At 31.4% G+C, this 18733-nt stretch overlaps 1 protein-coding gene across 1 annotated transcript in view; it reads left to right on the forward strand.

Moving 5' to 3' along the window:
- The window catches only part of LOC124365393, a 78714-nt gene extending 73516 nt beyond the window's left edge, over positions 1–5198 (forward strand). Inside the window, exon 4 of the mRNA XM_046821370.1 lies at positions 5043–5198. Coding sequence (XP_046677326.1) covers positions 5043–5198 — 156 coding nt within the window. The remainder of the gene's footprint in view (positions 1–5042) is intronic.
- Positions 5199–18733: the final 13535 nt, after the last annotated feature.

An 18733-nucleotide genomic window follows, 5' to 3' on the forward strand; every position in this document is an offset into this window, starting at 1 on the left:
GGTTTTGTCCCAGAACCGGTCTCGGGTGCTTTGTCCCAGGAACGGCCAAAGTATACTACTAATATGCTTGTCTACTACAAGGTAATTGGGATCTGTTCCAAGTCATTCTGTTACTTTATTTTGCAGAATTTCAAAGGTTACATACTATTCATCTTGTAATAGCAAAATCGTGTGATACATCCTTATCTCGTCAAGTAAGAAATAGTGAATTACATTTTAAATACTTCCCTCATTTCAAATGAGTTATTTCATTAACAAAAATTAATTAATTATAATTAATAATTAATGAATAATTAATTAATTATGAATTAATCAATAATTGATTTGATTAAATTAAGTCACGTAAAATTTATATTTTGAAGTGTTACTATAAAGCTGTATCTGTAGGTGAATCGTCTATAATAAAAAAATACTCAGAAGCTTCCTTATCGAAAGAGAAATACTGCCGCTAATACTTTCTGAGAAAAAGTTTAAGAAATAATGCCAAAATGCCACTTTTGCGAGAGTTAATATTATTCCGTATGACAAGACTGGGAGTCACGCATAACTGGATAACTCGCAGACTACAGGATACTACAGGGCACCGAATCGTCTGCTGATTTGAGATTCTAAGGAGCTTCATTTGATTGGAAATTCAGGTCAGATTTAACGTTATATTTACTTTCAACAATAAAGCAAGATAAACAAATTTAATCACTGAGTCCTTAGTTCAATGGTAAATGTCCAGAAAAAAATTCTTCTTCGTTCACAATCCTTCCATCACCAATCACAAACTTCAAACAAAGAACTTTTAACTTAAGATTAATTTATAACTTTGAATAGCTTACTTTTAAACTATATCCTTTCATTTAAAAATGCTGCTTCGCCTTACTATATTTAGAATAAAAAACTCAAACTCATTAATAATAATTTTAGTATTCATGCTGAAGCGTATATACTAGTCGAATATACAAAGCTAAATGTACGAGCAGGTACGAGGCAAGTCTATTGTTTGCAGTCAGACAGAACAGTTGAACTCAAGCCACCGAGTCCCGGGTCCAGGCACAGAACACCGTCGGTTACAATGTAATTGTCCTGGGCCACATTTGAACACTTTTAATAAAGGGAATTTCATGCCAAAATCCTTTAAATAGGTTTTCCCTTCAACTATCCTACTCCCATTATTTTTTTCGTTACTATGATTAACGTTTGTATGACGCACGCAGTGATCTGTGCCTTAAATCAGTTTATGCTCAAGTGTCTGTAGTTCCGAGAAATAACATCTAGATGTTGTAATTTGTCTGCCTTGGCAAACTGAACGCGTTCTAAGTACCAAGTACTGAACAGTTACATGCAAGGACTGTGAATCCATTACTCAAATGATTTTGTCGAAAAGAGATCGGTTACTCTTTTCGGATAAGTAAGTGACTGCCACAAAGAGATCAAACACTTTTGGGATCCCTTGCTCAAGTGAAAGTGTCACAAAGAGATCGGTTATACTTTTGGGATCTGTTACTCCTGTGACTTTGTTCAAACCGCAATTCGTCAACTGACTTTGCAAACAAAACTATGAGCGTAAGCTCGTGTCAATTGTTGCATAATAACCGGTTTCAGCCCCTATTCGCCTCTCCAGCTCGGTTACAAAAAGTGTTGGGTAGAAGCAGTAGATTTAATCTGCAACATATGTCTACCTTACAACAGGATGGACATTGTATGTATTATGATCAACTCCAAAGTAAGTTTCATAACGGGATTTGAAAAGATATTTGCTAATTAATTCTCTTCTTATTTACTATAAAGGTTTTAATGACAATTAAGTTTTATTTTTAAACAGGAGAATATTAAAATGGTATTTAAATATTTTATATTTTCTAATCGTCTTTGCCAAAATTGAAGCTTTTAAAAATTAATTAAAGTGCATAACCTGACGTATTTCCGAAACTACGAACTTTTATCAAGGTTTAATGCATTTCAGCCTCACACTTTTCGCGTACCTATAGCGAATTTAGTTTTGCAAACAAGAAAATGTGTACGGAAGCGATTGTTGTGCTTGCTTGAGCGAAACAAAAACATTGACTGTAATTTCCTGAACATCGACATTGTTGGCAGGAAAAGTGATAACATTATTCTATACATTCCATTAGGCTTCAACATTACTTTTCTTCATGTACAATAAGGTAAGTAATAACTATTACAAATTACATCGTCGTAAATGTAGTTTATAAAATCCATAAAACATATTACAATAATAACTAAAAAAATTCTTATATAAAATATTACAAAATATTCTTTAGTCCATGCCAATAACTTGTATGTAATATTTAGGTACAGAATGATAGGAAGGGTTCCTAAATAGTGCAAATTATATTTATTTATCATTAATCATCCCACCTTCTTTTAATATTCCGTATATACAGAAGAAATGCTAAAACTCTAAATTAAATTGCTGTTTTAATGTGGTATAGATTTAAACAATCCTAATAGTACAAACACTTTCAGTTTAAGTAGCAGATTGTACTACTTGAACTTGATATAAAGCTATCCTGGGGCTTTGCCACTATTTTCCCTATAAATCAATACAACGTATATGACATATACAATATATATATATATATATATATATATATATAATATATATATATATATATATTGTTCAGTATACATTACAGAAGTAAAATTATGATAGCACACATCTTAAATTTAACATAAGTTCCATCCTGAAGTTACGTAAACTAATGATTTCTGTGCATAAGTATTAAGTAATTATAAGTAATATAAATTAAGATTTAAGTTTTGATTATTACCTCAGTTAAATAAAAAAGTGGCCATCTTAAATTTGAAGTAATTTACGTCCTGAAGTAATGTAGCTCAATAATTTTGTAGATCATTAATAAAATTTCTAATAAATTAAACTTTAGGTATATATTAACACATATAAATATAATATAATAATAAACAACCTCAATTAATCAAAATGTACATTCTGAGGTGATACAGATTAATGATTTGTGTAGAGCAGTATATATATAAAGTAATATCAATAAAATTTTACAAATAGATTACAACTGTTATAATATGATGGTAATTAACATTAACTTAACATAATTTACAACCCAAAGTAACGTAAAATCAATCATTTATTGTATTTATAACAAGTAATATAAATTAAATGTTAGTAAAACAATATAAACTGCATCTTGAAGTAATGCAGATCAACGGTATTTGTGGTTCAGTAATATAATTTTTACGTTACTTATACATTACCGCAGTTAATATTTGAAAGTAACTATTCCAGATTTATCATAATTTATGTCTCGAAGTAACGTGCATTACATTTTAGTTACATATATAAAATTAGTAAATAGAAATTAGCTAAATTTAAAATATTTTATGTACTAAATAATCTTGATAAATGATTTTCATGGGTCACTAATAATAAGTGAATATAAATTAAATGCCATGTAATTTAGTGGTACACTATCCTCCACACGCCATATGTCATTACTTTATGATTGACGCATTAGTAACTTGGCCTAAGTAACTTCATCAATATTCATTCTCGTGAAATTATTATGCCCACTGTAAATGTAAACACACGATAAAAGAACCTTCCTGTGTCTCCAGTACTTTGCCATGGCTCTTTTAGACTCCCCAAGCACATCATAGGGGACAACTGTCATAGTAAACTGTCAGTTGAAACAATATTAATTTTTTTCCGAATATAAATAATTATTATTGAGGATAAGTATCTCTTGAGTGTACAAATATTTAGTGTAATCACACGACGTCAAATCGTAGCAAATTGATACATCTCTATCTCTAAGCCGACACATCATTAATATTCCACATGTCACTGACACACTACCAATATCATTGTTGCGTGCAGACATATTGTTTGGCGGAATCATTATACATGCCAATGGTTATCAGTGACAAATAAATAATACTTTAAAAAAATTCATAATCATTGTAAATTGTTACACTCATTGTAAGTGTAACACCATACATGTGTAAAATATAAAGGAGGAAAACGTTATATAAATGATATAATATAAATGATGAATCCAAATACCAAGTAAATAAGTGCCATAATGGACAGCGTTTAAAACATGGCTTAACTGACCATAGGGGTTTATTTTACCCCATTTTGATTTCTCAAATTGTTGTTTAGCTTACGGGATGAAGTTCTTAGGAGACTGGGAAAAACCTTAAATGGATCTAGACGTTTAGACTATAAAATATTCAATATCATAGGTAAGTTTTGTGTTTAAGAGTTACACAGATTCAGTAAAGAAAATTTATATCTTGGGAGTATTTAAAATGTTGAAAAAGATAAAAATCATGTTTTGTTACTTTAAGCATTGCAATGTGTGCTAAACGAATATCGCATAACGGGGTTCTCTGAGGTTACATGCAAAATTTCATACCTATACCTCATATCATTTTAAGATAACTTACGTAGAGAAAGACAACTATAAAAACATTCAAACCCCTAGCAGACAAAATGAAATTGTCATAGCCTACTGAGTGATGTACTTATGTAACATTAAATTAAACCCAATAGACGGATATGAACTGTGGTACAATTTATTCTTGTCTACGTATAAATGATAGTTTCATGAAAAAATGTAAGAATGAAATATTCTTGAGATTTCAGACAGATAATTAAAGCAAGTGTATTACAATATTTCGTGCTTAAATGAATATCCACCAAATTTCATTTTTTAAATTATCGTAGAGTATGGTTGAACTCTAATGTATATACCGTATTTTAATGTAGTTATTTGTTCTGATTTTTTTTTTCATTTTTATTAATGTTATCAGCCTAATCCCAAACATTAACATACGCAACTATCATAATTCATGTTGCCTGTATAAAAATGAAACTTCGCTAATGCTCAGGCAATTTAGTTCAATCTTTAAGAGATTTCTTATGATTGTTACGTCCTAATTTAGCTGTTAAAATCATTCAAAAAATACAATTATTTACTCGTCAAGACTAAAGTAAGATCTTTGCGCTGTACAAAATTTCATCACCAACACAACGAAATATTTACTTGCAGAGGAATGTGGAGAATGTGATGGATTATCCTAACTTCTTGGAATACTTTCTCGCCAAGTTAGTTACTAGTTTCTTCTCTGTTCACTCTAGTGTTAAGCTGCTGCCTTGTTCCACCTACAACGTGTTGATCTCACAGTATGAGCCTCTTAATGACTAATAGTAGTTGAGCCTCTAGAATACATGTCTACAGTGTTCGTAGGAACAAAGGAACAAGCATATGCTTTATAACACTAAGTTGTGAACTACAGTGTACAAAGTAAAACTAAACCTAACGGCGGAATGCGTATAAACGTCACTAAGTTAACAATATAATTAACTAATACAATTTAAAGCAAATTTAGTTAACTTTAGGGTTTTAATACTATAAAAATATCACCAAACACCTGACAAGTGTGACGTGTAAGTTTTTGAACATCGCTTTGACTTGATCAGATGGAATAACTGAAGATAAACTTAAATCTACTTTATGTTAGTAGAAGCAAACAAGATCAGCACAATTTATCCTCAATCACTGTGGTGCAATTACCAATCAACGTAATCTATTTATATTTGCGTTGTTACTGTAAACTCCTCTATACAGTGATTCTGTCTCACGGCTTAGTAAAATACCTAAAACACAAATTTCCTTACAGTGGAAATAAATCAAAATTTTTTTCGACAAGGACGAGATAATATTTTCCTCTTAACCCCTGTTACGTTGTGCGAACAGACTTTTCTAAAATAAGTAATAAAAATATATATAATGTATATGTAATAAAGAGTTTCAAAAAGAAACATTTGTTTGATATATATTAATAGCATCTTTTAGACATACTTTTATAAAATGCGTTACTAAAAAATTACTCAAAAATTCAAATACAAAACTCAAAATTTACGGTTAAATTAACAGACGATCAAGATCCCTTTCAAGTGGATAACAAATTCAATAACTTTTCCTCGACTGTAAAAATTTTACTAGTGAAACCGGTCTATTAAGTTACTCCATGATTCCATCTCCAATGTAGAAAGTGAAAGTGGGATCTTGAGGGACCTCAAGCAGAAAACGTTTATTGGCATCGACAAAAATTCAGTGAGGCTGAGCAATAGTTTCTTAAAGCACTTCTTGACGGCAATTACTAAATTTATAGTTCTTTCCCTCGTACAATGCATATTAATCTTCAGCTTTGAAGACAGTAGGAGTGGTTCCGAAGTTGTCTCTGCCCTCTTCTTCTGTACTAATGGACATCCGTGCCATGTACCTACTAACATCGGTGCCGAGAGAACAGGTCGACCTTTTGAATATTGAGAGGCAGGCAATTGAAATGTCCTCTTTAAAATCCACGCTCCCTAATAGCCTCTTTGCACAACTCAGGGCTTTAATTTTAAAATAACTCTGAAGGCTATTTTTGAGAACTCTAAAATTTTATTTGAAACATCTTTCTTGTATTAACACCATAACGGAACCATTTATAATACACCCATAGCACAAGATTTTGCAAAATTTCGTATGATATATAAAGGCAACCTTAGAGCAAACGTTTTAAATGTGATGGTCCCATGTCAGCCCTCTATCTAAGTCCATGCCAAGGAACTTAGTAGATTCAGATTATTTCAGAAGATAGTAGTCCACCATTGCCGCGGGTAAAAGTTCTTGCTCTTGTTGCAGGCGGAGACAAAAGTTCATGACCCTTGATTTTTAACTATTCCTTTATAAATTGATTCTATAGAAATGTTCAATGCATGCTTTCAACTCATCATTATTTTATTTTAATCTGGTGCCGAGTCGTATCGTCGGCATAGTGAATAACTTTTCAATTATGGCTTGATGAGTTATACCTGTTTACATAAATAAGGAAAAGGACTGCCCCTAATAATTGATCCTTGAAGGGCACCATAATGAATTTTGACCCCTGTCTGACAGAGCATCCTCAATCTGCAGACACTCCTGTCTCTCTGTCTTTAAAGTAAGAGGAGATACAGTCATGCGGCAGACCGTGAATACCTCACAGCAATGTGCATAAATGTTGCATGATGTACACAATCAAAAGCTTTGGAGAGATATCGGAATATTCTTAGCACACCTAACAAATAATGCAATATAAACAGGTGCCCTATTTCACTTCGTTTAGCACCTGTCTGTCTGTATGTGTTTTTTGGGAAAAATATTACTACTCAAAAACCACTTAAGATACAGAATTCAAACTTAAACAGTTATGTTAACCTAGTGTTGGTCCTTTTCAGTGAAAAACATAAAACAAATATCTCATTGCATTTCAAAATGGCGGCCGTTCGAAATTTTGAAATTGTATTAGCTTTGAAACGGCTATTTTGACAACAAAACTCACCAGGATAACTCTTTTTAACATATTTTATTAAAAATTCAATAATTTTTTGTTTCAAAAAGATTAAATAACAAATAACTGAGTTACAGCACCAAACGTAAAAAGATGTTAAATCCATGCATTGCAAGTACGTACAACAATGTATTGGATTTTTACGAATAAACTTTTTAAGGTTCTTTATTAAAATACTGAACAATTATTATAACCTAAAAAAATATTACTATCATTGTTGTTCCATTTCCAGTAATCAATGTGTTACACACACACAAATAAAAAGAAACAAACTATTCACAATGCTCTTAAAAAACAATAGCATAATATTACATGAAAAACAGCTGACCAACAATCATCAGCAACCAAATCAGGTGTTTTTAAATGAAGAAAAACTAATAAACAAACTATCAAGACATTGCTGAGCGAGTCCTATGTTATGAACGAGATTGTCACTGTTTTTGAATGTTTCTGTTCTTCTTTGTAATTCCTGTTAGTTTTTTCCTGTTAATTTAAATTTCTTTTATTACATTTGTTTTCTTGTACGTTATGAACAGTTTTACCTTTGAAGATTATGCTGATATTCACTTTGTGTACGGACTTGCTGGAGGCAATGCCAGATTAGATAGCAGATTGTACAGAGAGCGCTTTCCAGAATAGGCTGCACCCAGTTCATAGCGTCTTCAGTGCCGTTCATATTCGTCTTAGGAAAACTGGACATTTGAAAAATAATGTTTGTAGAACGGGTAAAATCCGTACGGACTGTTGATTTTGAAGAAGAGGTTTTATTATTCGTAGAAGAAAAACCCCTCCACCAGCATTCGCGCTATTGCTCATAATTTGGATGTATACAAAAGTTCTGTGTTGGAAAGTGCTAAATGAAGAACGTCTGTGCCCTTACAGACATCAGAAAGTACAAGCCTTAGAACCTGCAGATTTTTCCTCTCAGGGTAGACTACTCTCGTTGGTTTCCTTCACATATTAGTTGATGAACCCGATTTTTAAGGTATGTGCTCTTTATTGACGAAGCGTCATTTACTCGTGATGGTATATTTAATAGCCGAAACAGCCATTTATGGGCTGAAGAGAACCCTCATGAAATTGTGCAACGTAAGTTTCAGCACAAATTTTTTCTCAATATCTGGGCTGGAATAATAGACGGATATTTGATTGGGCCACACATTATACCAAACAGACTGAACGGACCTACTTATGAAGTTTTTTTGAGGGAAAATCTTACCTGAGCTGTTGGAACATGTTCCTATTGAAACTAGACAAAGAATGTGGTTCCAACACGATGGAGCACGCGGCCCACTTTTCCCTGATTTCTAGACAGCATTTGAATGAAATGTATGGAGATCGTTGGATTGGACGTGGAGGTCCCCGTCCCTTGGCCTCCACGGTCACCTGACCTCACACACCCATTGATTTTTACTTGTGGGGAAACATGAAGCAATTAGTGTATACCACTCCCATACAGAATGAAATGGATTCTAGTAACTAGAGTTTGTTGAGGCTGCTGCAGTTATTCAAGACAGTAATCCTTATGAAGGGGTGAGAGAATCGTGCTTACGCCGCTTCAGAATCTGCAACGAGTTACCAAGGACGCTGCCCACTTTCAGCAACGATTATGAAAGTTTTACAGTAATGTAATCATTGATTTCTTAATAAAAAATATCATGTTCAATAAAAATTTTTCAAACACAAATTGAATTAATTACGCTGTTTTCACACAATTGCCATGTAAGAAAACCCTATACCCAACCATAACGTAGCCCTATTAACATTTTTTTTTAAGATTTAAAAACCAGGATTCACAATTGGTTAAGAACTTTTTTTTAATTTCCCTTAAAACAAATTAAAAAAAAAAATATTTAAATTTCAGGTTATAATATTGTTCACTGTTTTAATAAAGAACCTTAAAAAGTTTATTCGTAAAAATCCACTACATTGTTGTATGTACTTGCAATGCATGGATTTAACCTCTTTTTACGTTTTCTATCCTCTATCATTTATGTTTTGTTGAGTATGCTTGTACATTTTTTAACAATTCTAGGTCATCTATGTTAATGTCACTAAAGCATGAAAAATGTGAAAATAGCTTAATCTATAAATTATTACTCATGGTACATGTAAGTATAGGTTGTATTACTTATATTGTTATTTGTATTGACAGGCCCAAAATAATATTCAAAAAATATTACATGGAGGGAAACTACAATTTTAATTTTAATTAAATAAAACTAAAAGGGTTTTTTTTATCTAGACAGCTTATATAATTTTATAAATGAGGGTTTGTTAAAAAGTAAACTGACAAGAACAATTATTGAGGGTAGGGGATCCTGGCGACAAATATTGTTCCAAAAATTGAAGTCACATAAACAGTAATGTTTAACCCTTAGATCTCCCACGATGATATTAAAAATATTATTTGCGAGATTAGTTTGTGAGACCTGCGTGAAAGCTTATAAAATATAGTTATGAATATAGAGATGAATCATTTTTTAATCTTTATCAGTATATAATGGTTTTGTTTACTGCAACATTGAAAATATTTGTTTGAATCACTTATGGTTACACCCTGAGACTTCTCTGCGGACTTAATCCACATTCATTTTAAGTAATCAGTAATCGTGGTGAAGGTACTTTTAAATCTTTTGTATACGGCGTAGTGTTTTTTTTTCTTAAATAAACTTTTACAATATTTATCAGTCCTTTGTAAACGCTATATAATGGTTGAGTATGTACTTAGGCAGGTATATTACTTAGGTTGATTCCACGAACCAAGCAAGTCCACTAGCACTTTAAGCTTAGTATTATATAAACCGGACATTGTAAAAACAACTAGTATTTCAGTGAACTTAACCGTTTAAGTATATAAAATCTGGCTACTATTTAAACATTATTTATTCATTTTTATTTATGCTGACGTACTCCTACATTGTTTAGTTAAGCGTTAGCAAGGCTATCACTCTAGAGACTGGTATAATTTCATTTCTGCAGTACGGGTGTTTGTTTATTCATTACTATTATACAATAGTATTGATGTGGCGTACTTCCTACAATTGTTAGTTAAGCGTTAGCAAGGCTATCACTCTAGAGACTGGTATAATTTCATTTCTGCAGTACGGGTGTTTGTTTATTCATTACTATTAATCATTTGTATTGATGTGGCGTACTCCTACATTGTTAGTTAAGCGTTATCAAGGCTATCACTCTAGAGACTGGTATAATTTCATTTCTTGCAGTACGGGTGTTTGTTTATTCATTACTATTATACAATAGTATTGATGTGGCGTTACTCCTACATTGTTAGTTAAGCGTTAGTCAAGGCTATCACTCTAGAGACTGGTATAATTTCATTTCTGCAGTACGGGTGTTTGTTTATTCATTACTATTATACAATAGTATTGATGTGGCGTACTCCTACAATGTTAGTTAAGCGTTAGCAAGGCTATCACTCTAGAGACTGGTATAATTTCATTTCTGCAGTACGGGTGTTTGTTTATTCATTACTATTAATCATTTGTATTGATGTGGCGTACTCCTACATTGTTAGTTAAGCGTTATCAAGGCTATCACTCTAGAGACTGGTATAATTTCATTTCTGCAGTACGGGTGTTTGTTTATTCATTACTATTATACAATAGTATTGATGTGGCGTACTCCTACATTGTTAGTTAAGCGTTAGCAAGGCTATCACTCTAGAGACTGGTATAATTTCATTTCTGCAGTACGGGTGTTTGTTTATTCATTACTATTAATCATTTGTATTGATGTGGCGTACTCCTACATTGTTAGTTAAGCGTTATCAAGGCTATCACTCTAGAGACTGGTATAATTTCATTTCTGCAGTACGGTTGTTTGTTTATTCATTACTATTATACAATAGTATTGATGTGGCGTACTCCTACATTGTTAGTTAAGCGTTAGCAAGGCTATCACTCTAGTGACTGGTATAATTTTTATTTCTGCAGTACGGGTGTTTGTTTATTCATTACTATTATACAATAGTATTGATGTGGCGTACTCCTACATTGTTAGTTAAGCGTTAGCAAGGTTATCACTCTAGAGACTGGTATAATTTACATGTCTGCAGTACGCTGTTTGTTTATTATCCCAAACGATATCGCGAAATTTAACTGGCTTTTATACTTATAGAGTTTCCGTGGAGCTTCATATTATATATGAAGATAACACTGAGGTCGTTAATGGTGAGCATTTCCAAATCTCTGTGGATAGTGGCTTTGTTAATTTGGGGAAAATATTTTAAAAATTGGTGACTCAAGAGTAACCTTGATCTGGCAAACGGGAAACATCGTATGATGTTTCCAAAAATTTTGGTGCATTTGTATAGGTAGAGAGGTAAAATTTTAAAAAAATAAATTGGATATTTGAATATTATAAAATTGGAAGACGACATTTTGATTAATCAGCGCACTCTTGCGGTTTAGTATCAGTTCCCTTACCCTCACCAAAACTTTTAAATTAGGTTAACAGTTTGTTTGAAAACTCCCAACTTAAAGAAAAAAAAATATAAAAAGTATCACGTAGAAGAGATATTTTAGAGAAAATATACCATAATCGATAACTTTTAGTTTTATTTCAAAACTCTATTTTATACATAGGAGCAACAATAGAGTTTTTTCTACTATGAATTGCATGTGTACAACATGGAATTATGGATGAGTCGCTATTGAAAGGATCTCATAATTTATATCAACTCCACGATGCTGACGCGAATTTCTTTTTATGGGTCTACTAGGGGGGAATGCACAACATGTATTATTCCTGTGTGATATTGTGTATGTCTTCAAATACATATTTGTCTAGCAGGACATCTCAAGAATGAAGTGACCCTATAGATATGAATTTGGTTTTGTAAGGAGCAACCTCAGCGAAGCCTTTTTGTACTAATGGAGTGGAACGTACTAAAAACTTAAATACAAAAGATCCCCCCTCACAATTTTTCAATATTGATGACGCATTTAATTCTTTGGGTTGGTTAGGTTTTGAAACAGTCTTTTTTCCAGTCTTTCCGATACCATTAATGAATAAAACTCTATTACAGGATTTCACATCTTTGTTGAATGCATATCTACAAGAAAACTAAGGTGTGGCATATCTTTTGTTATACATGAACACTAGACACATACTACGACCCAATTGATTAACCTATCTCCTACAAGTAAAACCTTACTTAATATGGGAAACGTAATGGCATAAACACCATGTAGGACATTTTGAATGGAAAATAATAAAAGGGGAGATTAAAGTATCTATATAAACCACAGGTTCACCTTTGGTGTACCAGTGAAGGACCCCTTGCTTGTATTTCTCCACTTGATTGAATGTTCGTTTGATTAGTAAATGTAAACATTCACTTCCTGTCTGCATTCAGTAACCTGTTCAAAGCTTTGTATGGTTCTCTCAGATACATCCATAACAGATTGTTTAGATAACAGCTTTTAACGCACGTTATAAATTGTCATTTCAACAGCCGGCTATACATTGATTGTATAAAACCGCGATTTGTCTAACTTTACACGCCCTTATATTTTTAAATTGTGTTTAGAAAGAAGCCCTCAGTATATTGAAACGGGAATTTATTTGAATTTATTCATTACTTAGATTAACGTAAGCCCTCAAAATAATGATCACACATTACAAAGTCAGGGTGTATCCAGATTTCAATGATTTCTCAAATACAAGTATTTGTTAAATACTCTTAGATATTTTATATATGTGAGGGTCATAGTCCAATACTCTAACTAGTCCGACGCGTGTGGTTAGCTCCCTTTCAAAACCTAATTTCGAAGTTCATGGATTAGTAGGCGATAAACAATGTATTTAATTATGAGAATATAGTAGTTGTGAGTACTAATAAAACTCTAAACTTATATAATTCACTTATTTCATTTCAAGTTTGAACACTTATGAGAAAATATATCACTGTGGTGTAGACACCCATAATCATAACTTGACAGGAAAGCTTGAGCTACAATTATTATAATGGTTGTTTTAATTACCCTCTAAATTCCCCCCCCCCACCCCCCCCCCCCCCCACCCCCCCCCCCCCCCACCCCCCCCCCCCCCCACCCCCCCCCCCCCCCACCCCCCCCCCCCCCCACCCCCCCCAAAATGTTTTACAATTTTAATTTTTTCATTTAATATTATTGTAGAAAGGAATGAGGCATTCCGCTTGTAAAACTTGTGCCTAAAGATTTGTTTCGTGTGAGGGAAGATAAGTTCAAACCGACCTGCTCTTTACCAAGTGCTTTGAGATCGGCTGACCGCAGTACCCACACTATGTCAGAGCTTTACATTCCAGCGTTATGTTTTCAACATTTATAACGTACTTTACACTCTGTTTATTTATCATTTATATTTAAATAAGTTGTTTACTAATTTACGAGTATTACTAATGTTGTATATTTTTAAACTAAATAAACTAAAATGATATTAAATTCGATGCGTTTTATATCAATAATTTAACATAATATACTTTAAATATATAATCTGAGTAATCATTTTAAAGAGATTTCCTGCATCAATATCATTTTATGGTTAATTTGTAATCATATAAATACATAAAAAAATTATTTCAAAGAACTTATTAATAATTTTAAAACTATTAGATTTTAATTACGAAAAAGAGTACTCATCAGCTTTTATAAGTACAACTGATAAAATATTCATAATTACCATACACATGTGCATTTTCCATATTATACTTTTATCGTAACAATGCACTAAGTGGTTTAAGAAGTAAATAAGAATTCCAGTATTTATAAATTTATGAATCATAGCAGGAAATGAAAAGCTAACAAGAATCATTATCAAAATACAATAATAAAATAGGATTATAATTCTAATGTATTTAAAAATAAACTGTCCCAAATAAGTTACATTTTAGATAGAAATATGCAAATATAACTATGGACTAGAGGTGATGTACTGTAGGTTGGCCTATAGAAAACATAAACTATTATTAAATTTAAAATTACCAAATGTGGCTGAAAATATCCTTGGTAAGATTATGAATGAAAATAAATTAAGATTAATACTTATAGTTTTAAGTTAAAATTTCCTATACACATCGTCCATTATTTTGTGTCCGTAACATATAAGTAATATCTTTAGAACTATTATGCATAAACAGGTCTTAAAAACACTATTTCATGTTTTTATTGGTATCCGTTTACAAATATTTATAATAACAGTGGTCCACGTAAAGGGTTCATATAAATGAAGGACGATCACCAAAAAAGTCTATAATATATTATCATGTTAACTACAACAGTCTAGGGTATTCATCAATACAGAAATTTTTTTTTTCAATGCGCAATAAATACGTCGACGTAGCGTGTACCGCAGAAACAATAGGAATGTAAATAGGTATTATTTACGTTACTGCACCCACGAAACTCGCCTTGCCTGCCCTGGGAGTGATATCCTGATCCTGTAGGTAGTGTTGATAAGCGAGTTTTCTATTCTGAACCAGAGAACAGGTTTTATCAGAGTTCAGTCAGAGCTCAATCTATCCATTGGCAATATCGGTAACTAGACTGTGTAGCTTAGTCAAGCCGCGAGCAACAAACATCTCAAAACATGCTGATGCCTCTCAGCCGAGAATATTGTTTGATACTCCCGGCTTGTGCAAACATTCCCTTAAAGTGGGCCTGCTCGGTGATGCATTGCCGGATTTCGTTGACAAATATACCATTAGAATTTTAATAAACACTTCAAAATAATTGGTACCCTGCAAGTTTAATATAAAAATAGTGGTTTTGTTTTTTAACTTTACAACTGTTAACCTTTCATTATTAATAAAGCCAAAACACAATTGTTTCTTGCGTTGTGCAACTATTTGTCATTGGTCCTGTCTCGGAAAATCGTAGCAAAGGGGGGTATTATCGTTCTTGAGGAGGTCTTCAGAAAATATTTAGAACAGTTTCTTGGCAGCATAACAGTTGGTATGAATTTGTTTAACTGGCATAGGCTGGGTTCCAGAGATCTTTCCCAAGCTATGGAAATAAAACTAAAGGATGGAAAGCAAATTAGTCAAAAATTTGATTCATCAACGCTTGATCGTGAGCTGTATTAACTTTTTTGTCTCTACTGTTGTTTTATACTAAGTTATGAAGGATAGTATTGCACATTCTGGAAGTGAGATCAATAATTTTTGAGCAACAAACTTCTAAGTTCGAAGAGGGTTGATTGTTACGAAGTGTAAAGACGGATTGTTTTCTAATTAATTATTTAAGGCAAGAGCCAACCTCAGAGACAATTTGACACAGGTTGGAAATTTCTTGGCTTTGTTTAGACAAACATTTTTTAATATTAAGGGTATCTTATTTTTATGGCAAACAATTAGATTTTTAGAGGATTAGATTACGGGTATCAGAGTGAGTATGCAGCTGTTGAACGGTGCAGTTCTCTCTACTGCAAGGCCAGTTATTCACAAAACCGTCGGTTTTTTTCTCTCTGAAGTCAAAATTTTTATTTTCATTGGTAACAACATTTGCAAACCTGTCACATTCAACGCCATTATCGATATTTTTGTATAATATATCTGGCAAACATTAAGATCCTTATGAGGAACTTATCCATATCAACGTTTTGATGCTATATAATATTACCATTATAATGTATGATGATTTTGCCAGCCGATCGTCCACCCCATTCAAAGTTTTTATGTATATAGTTCAATATTAAAGTGAAAATCATTAGAATAATATCAAAGTAGTCTGCAAATGTATAATAATACTTGACTTAATCTATAGTATTTAACATAATATTAATTCTGTGACTTGTAAATTTTAACACTTGATTTGAAAACACAGTTAGAAACCAAACAAACCGGGTAACACACGTTTAAAATTATTTAATTATGTAATTAAACACATTAACAATACACAACTTGCTAAGTAATGTTTATACAGGTGATGTGTAATACATAATTTAAATTGTTATATGCACTAAACAAATTAATGTAAATAACAGTTAATTACCCTTAAAAGGTTATACATGATCTACATAAATGTTTTAAACCAGCACTGTAATATTCATGCATTGATCTTGAAGCATACCTAAATTTTTCCAAGACTATTTAGAAGGCATTAGTCTGTGTAATGTATGGTAGGAGGATTTTACGAAATAATTTAAATTTTTTAGTCTTAAATTTGAAAAATTAAAGCCTGATTAACATAATTTCCAACACAAATTATATATTGAGAGCCTCATTAAAAAACCTTTTAAAACTTGCAAGTTCTTTTGTGTCTCTGACACAAGAAAATATTATTAAACATTTTTTCGATCCTTTTTATTAATTGGTATTAAATTTATCGCGATATTTCTTAATAAGTCTTAATTATTCTTAAATTTCAAACTCAAAATAATGAAAAATTTTTGGTAAATAACAGACGTGTATAAATTAAGAGCATATTAAAATTTGTGTTTTTCATTGTATAAGGACAATGGCGTAAGCACGTGTAATCCTGGGGTTTACTGATGAAACACCATACGCTATGAAATAATGTGTTCAGCCAGTTTGTCAAAGGTATTGTTAATTTGCCAGAGTTTAAGCCTTGTGTTCATGACAAGATTATGGTCTGTAAATATCAAGCACGGCAGTTTATGATGAATTACCTCAACTTACAAGTTCTTTGAACACTTTTCCCGAATTACTTACTTGTTTCTTCTTTGCCTACATAATGCTATAAATCTTTAGGTAAAATTCACTATTAAACTCCATTTTTCAGCATTTAATTTTAGAAATTATTTAAATTGAAATTTTTAACGAAACCATAAAGATTTTACCGGTACCGTCTTTATTAATATGCATTATAGCATACTTGGGAGCAAATGTTTAATATTTTACAATGTATATTATTCTAAACTACAGTATATCGTACCTTTATCGCAAAGTAGATGAATAACTTACATTTATTATGAGATGGAATGTGGAACTTTTTAAAGCAGTCATTCACATAGAAACGTTGTTGTAGGAGTACTACAAAGTTAATAAATATATCAATGATATTAAATTTTCCCAGTTAAAGGAATCCTCGAAGAAAGTTAAATTTTTTTATGGAACTAATAATATTTTCTTGCTTAAAAATTATATAAAGTTTCAGATTCCATATCCAAAATGCCGATAATTTACATATTCGATACTTGATTACAATTTCTTCGGGAAAAAAACTACCGTATAAATACAGGATGATACTCCCTTTATATATATATATATATATATATATATATATATATATATATATATATATATACTCTTTGGCGATTGAGTAAACAAATTGAAGTTGTATCATACATATTACGTTGTTTACTTGATGTGATACATCTATACAATTATTCTCTTTATAATTATATAATTAATATAATTATGGCATAGCAATAATTAAAGTTATTTTTAATATATACAGAATATAAATCATTGTAGCTTTGATTAACTTGTTACTTGTATCTTTTAGAGATACAGATAACGATGTATGTTTTAACCTATATAACATGATAATTAGGATCGTTAATATCATAATTTTGCTATATATTATTGAGTTTAATCGCACGTGATGTCAATAAGTACTTCATGTCATTTAGTTAATGTTGTTGCTACAATTCATGCTGTTTTACTGCACCATATTTTATAAAAGATTAATTAAGTAAATTACACATAACACGAGGAAATTGAACCATTTATATTTAAATATATCTCCTTCACACAACTCTTCATTATATAAACTATATAAAATGTTCATATACTTGTATTCAGGTAGTTTTAATTGTGTATGATTATAAAACATATTAAATAATATAAGTTATTGAATAATAATTTAAATCTTTTTTATGTTAACAGTCTTCAAAATAGCCTAAGGGAATGTTATTAAAACAAGGATTTTAATAAATGAGAAAAAAATACCCGTTTGTTTCACCTTGTAAATATTTACTTAATTCACATGGTTTTCAAATTAAAATTATATTGTGTGGATTATATCCAAAATACACACGGATATACTTCCATTATATTTAACATGTGTCAATTTAACATATTTCAAAATGTGTCAGTAAATACAGACCCTTCACTGCTTGTTAAACATCATATAACTGCTAATCTGCCATTAAAAGTAATAACGTGTCGATTACCTTACATAGCACGTTAATTTATCCAAATAATAAATTTTGCTGTTTTAAACATTTCTATAAACCAATTACAACTATATTGTTTTAGTATAAGAGCGATCAATTGCGTTCTAAACTAATAACCCTTTATTTTAAGAATGCACAAGTTCCAATGGAATTCAATAATTAAACTCAGTATAAATTAATAGTAATTTTAATAAAAATTTAAAATCAATAATACAGC

The sequence above is a fragment of the Homalodisca vitripennis genome, chromosome 6 (assembly GCF_021130785.1).
Source record: "Homalodisca vitripennis isolate AUS2020 chromosome 6, UT_GWSS_2.1, whole genome shotgun sequence".
Taxonomy (NCBI): Eukaryota; Metazoa; Arthropoda; class Insecta; order Hemiptera; family Cicadellidae; genus Homalodisca; species Homalodisca vitripennis.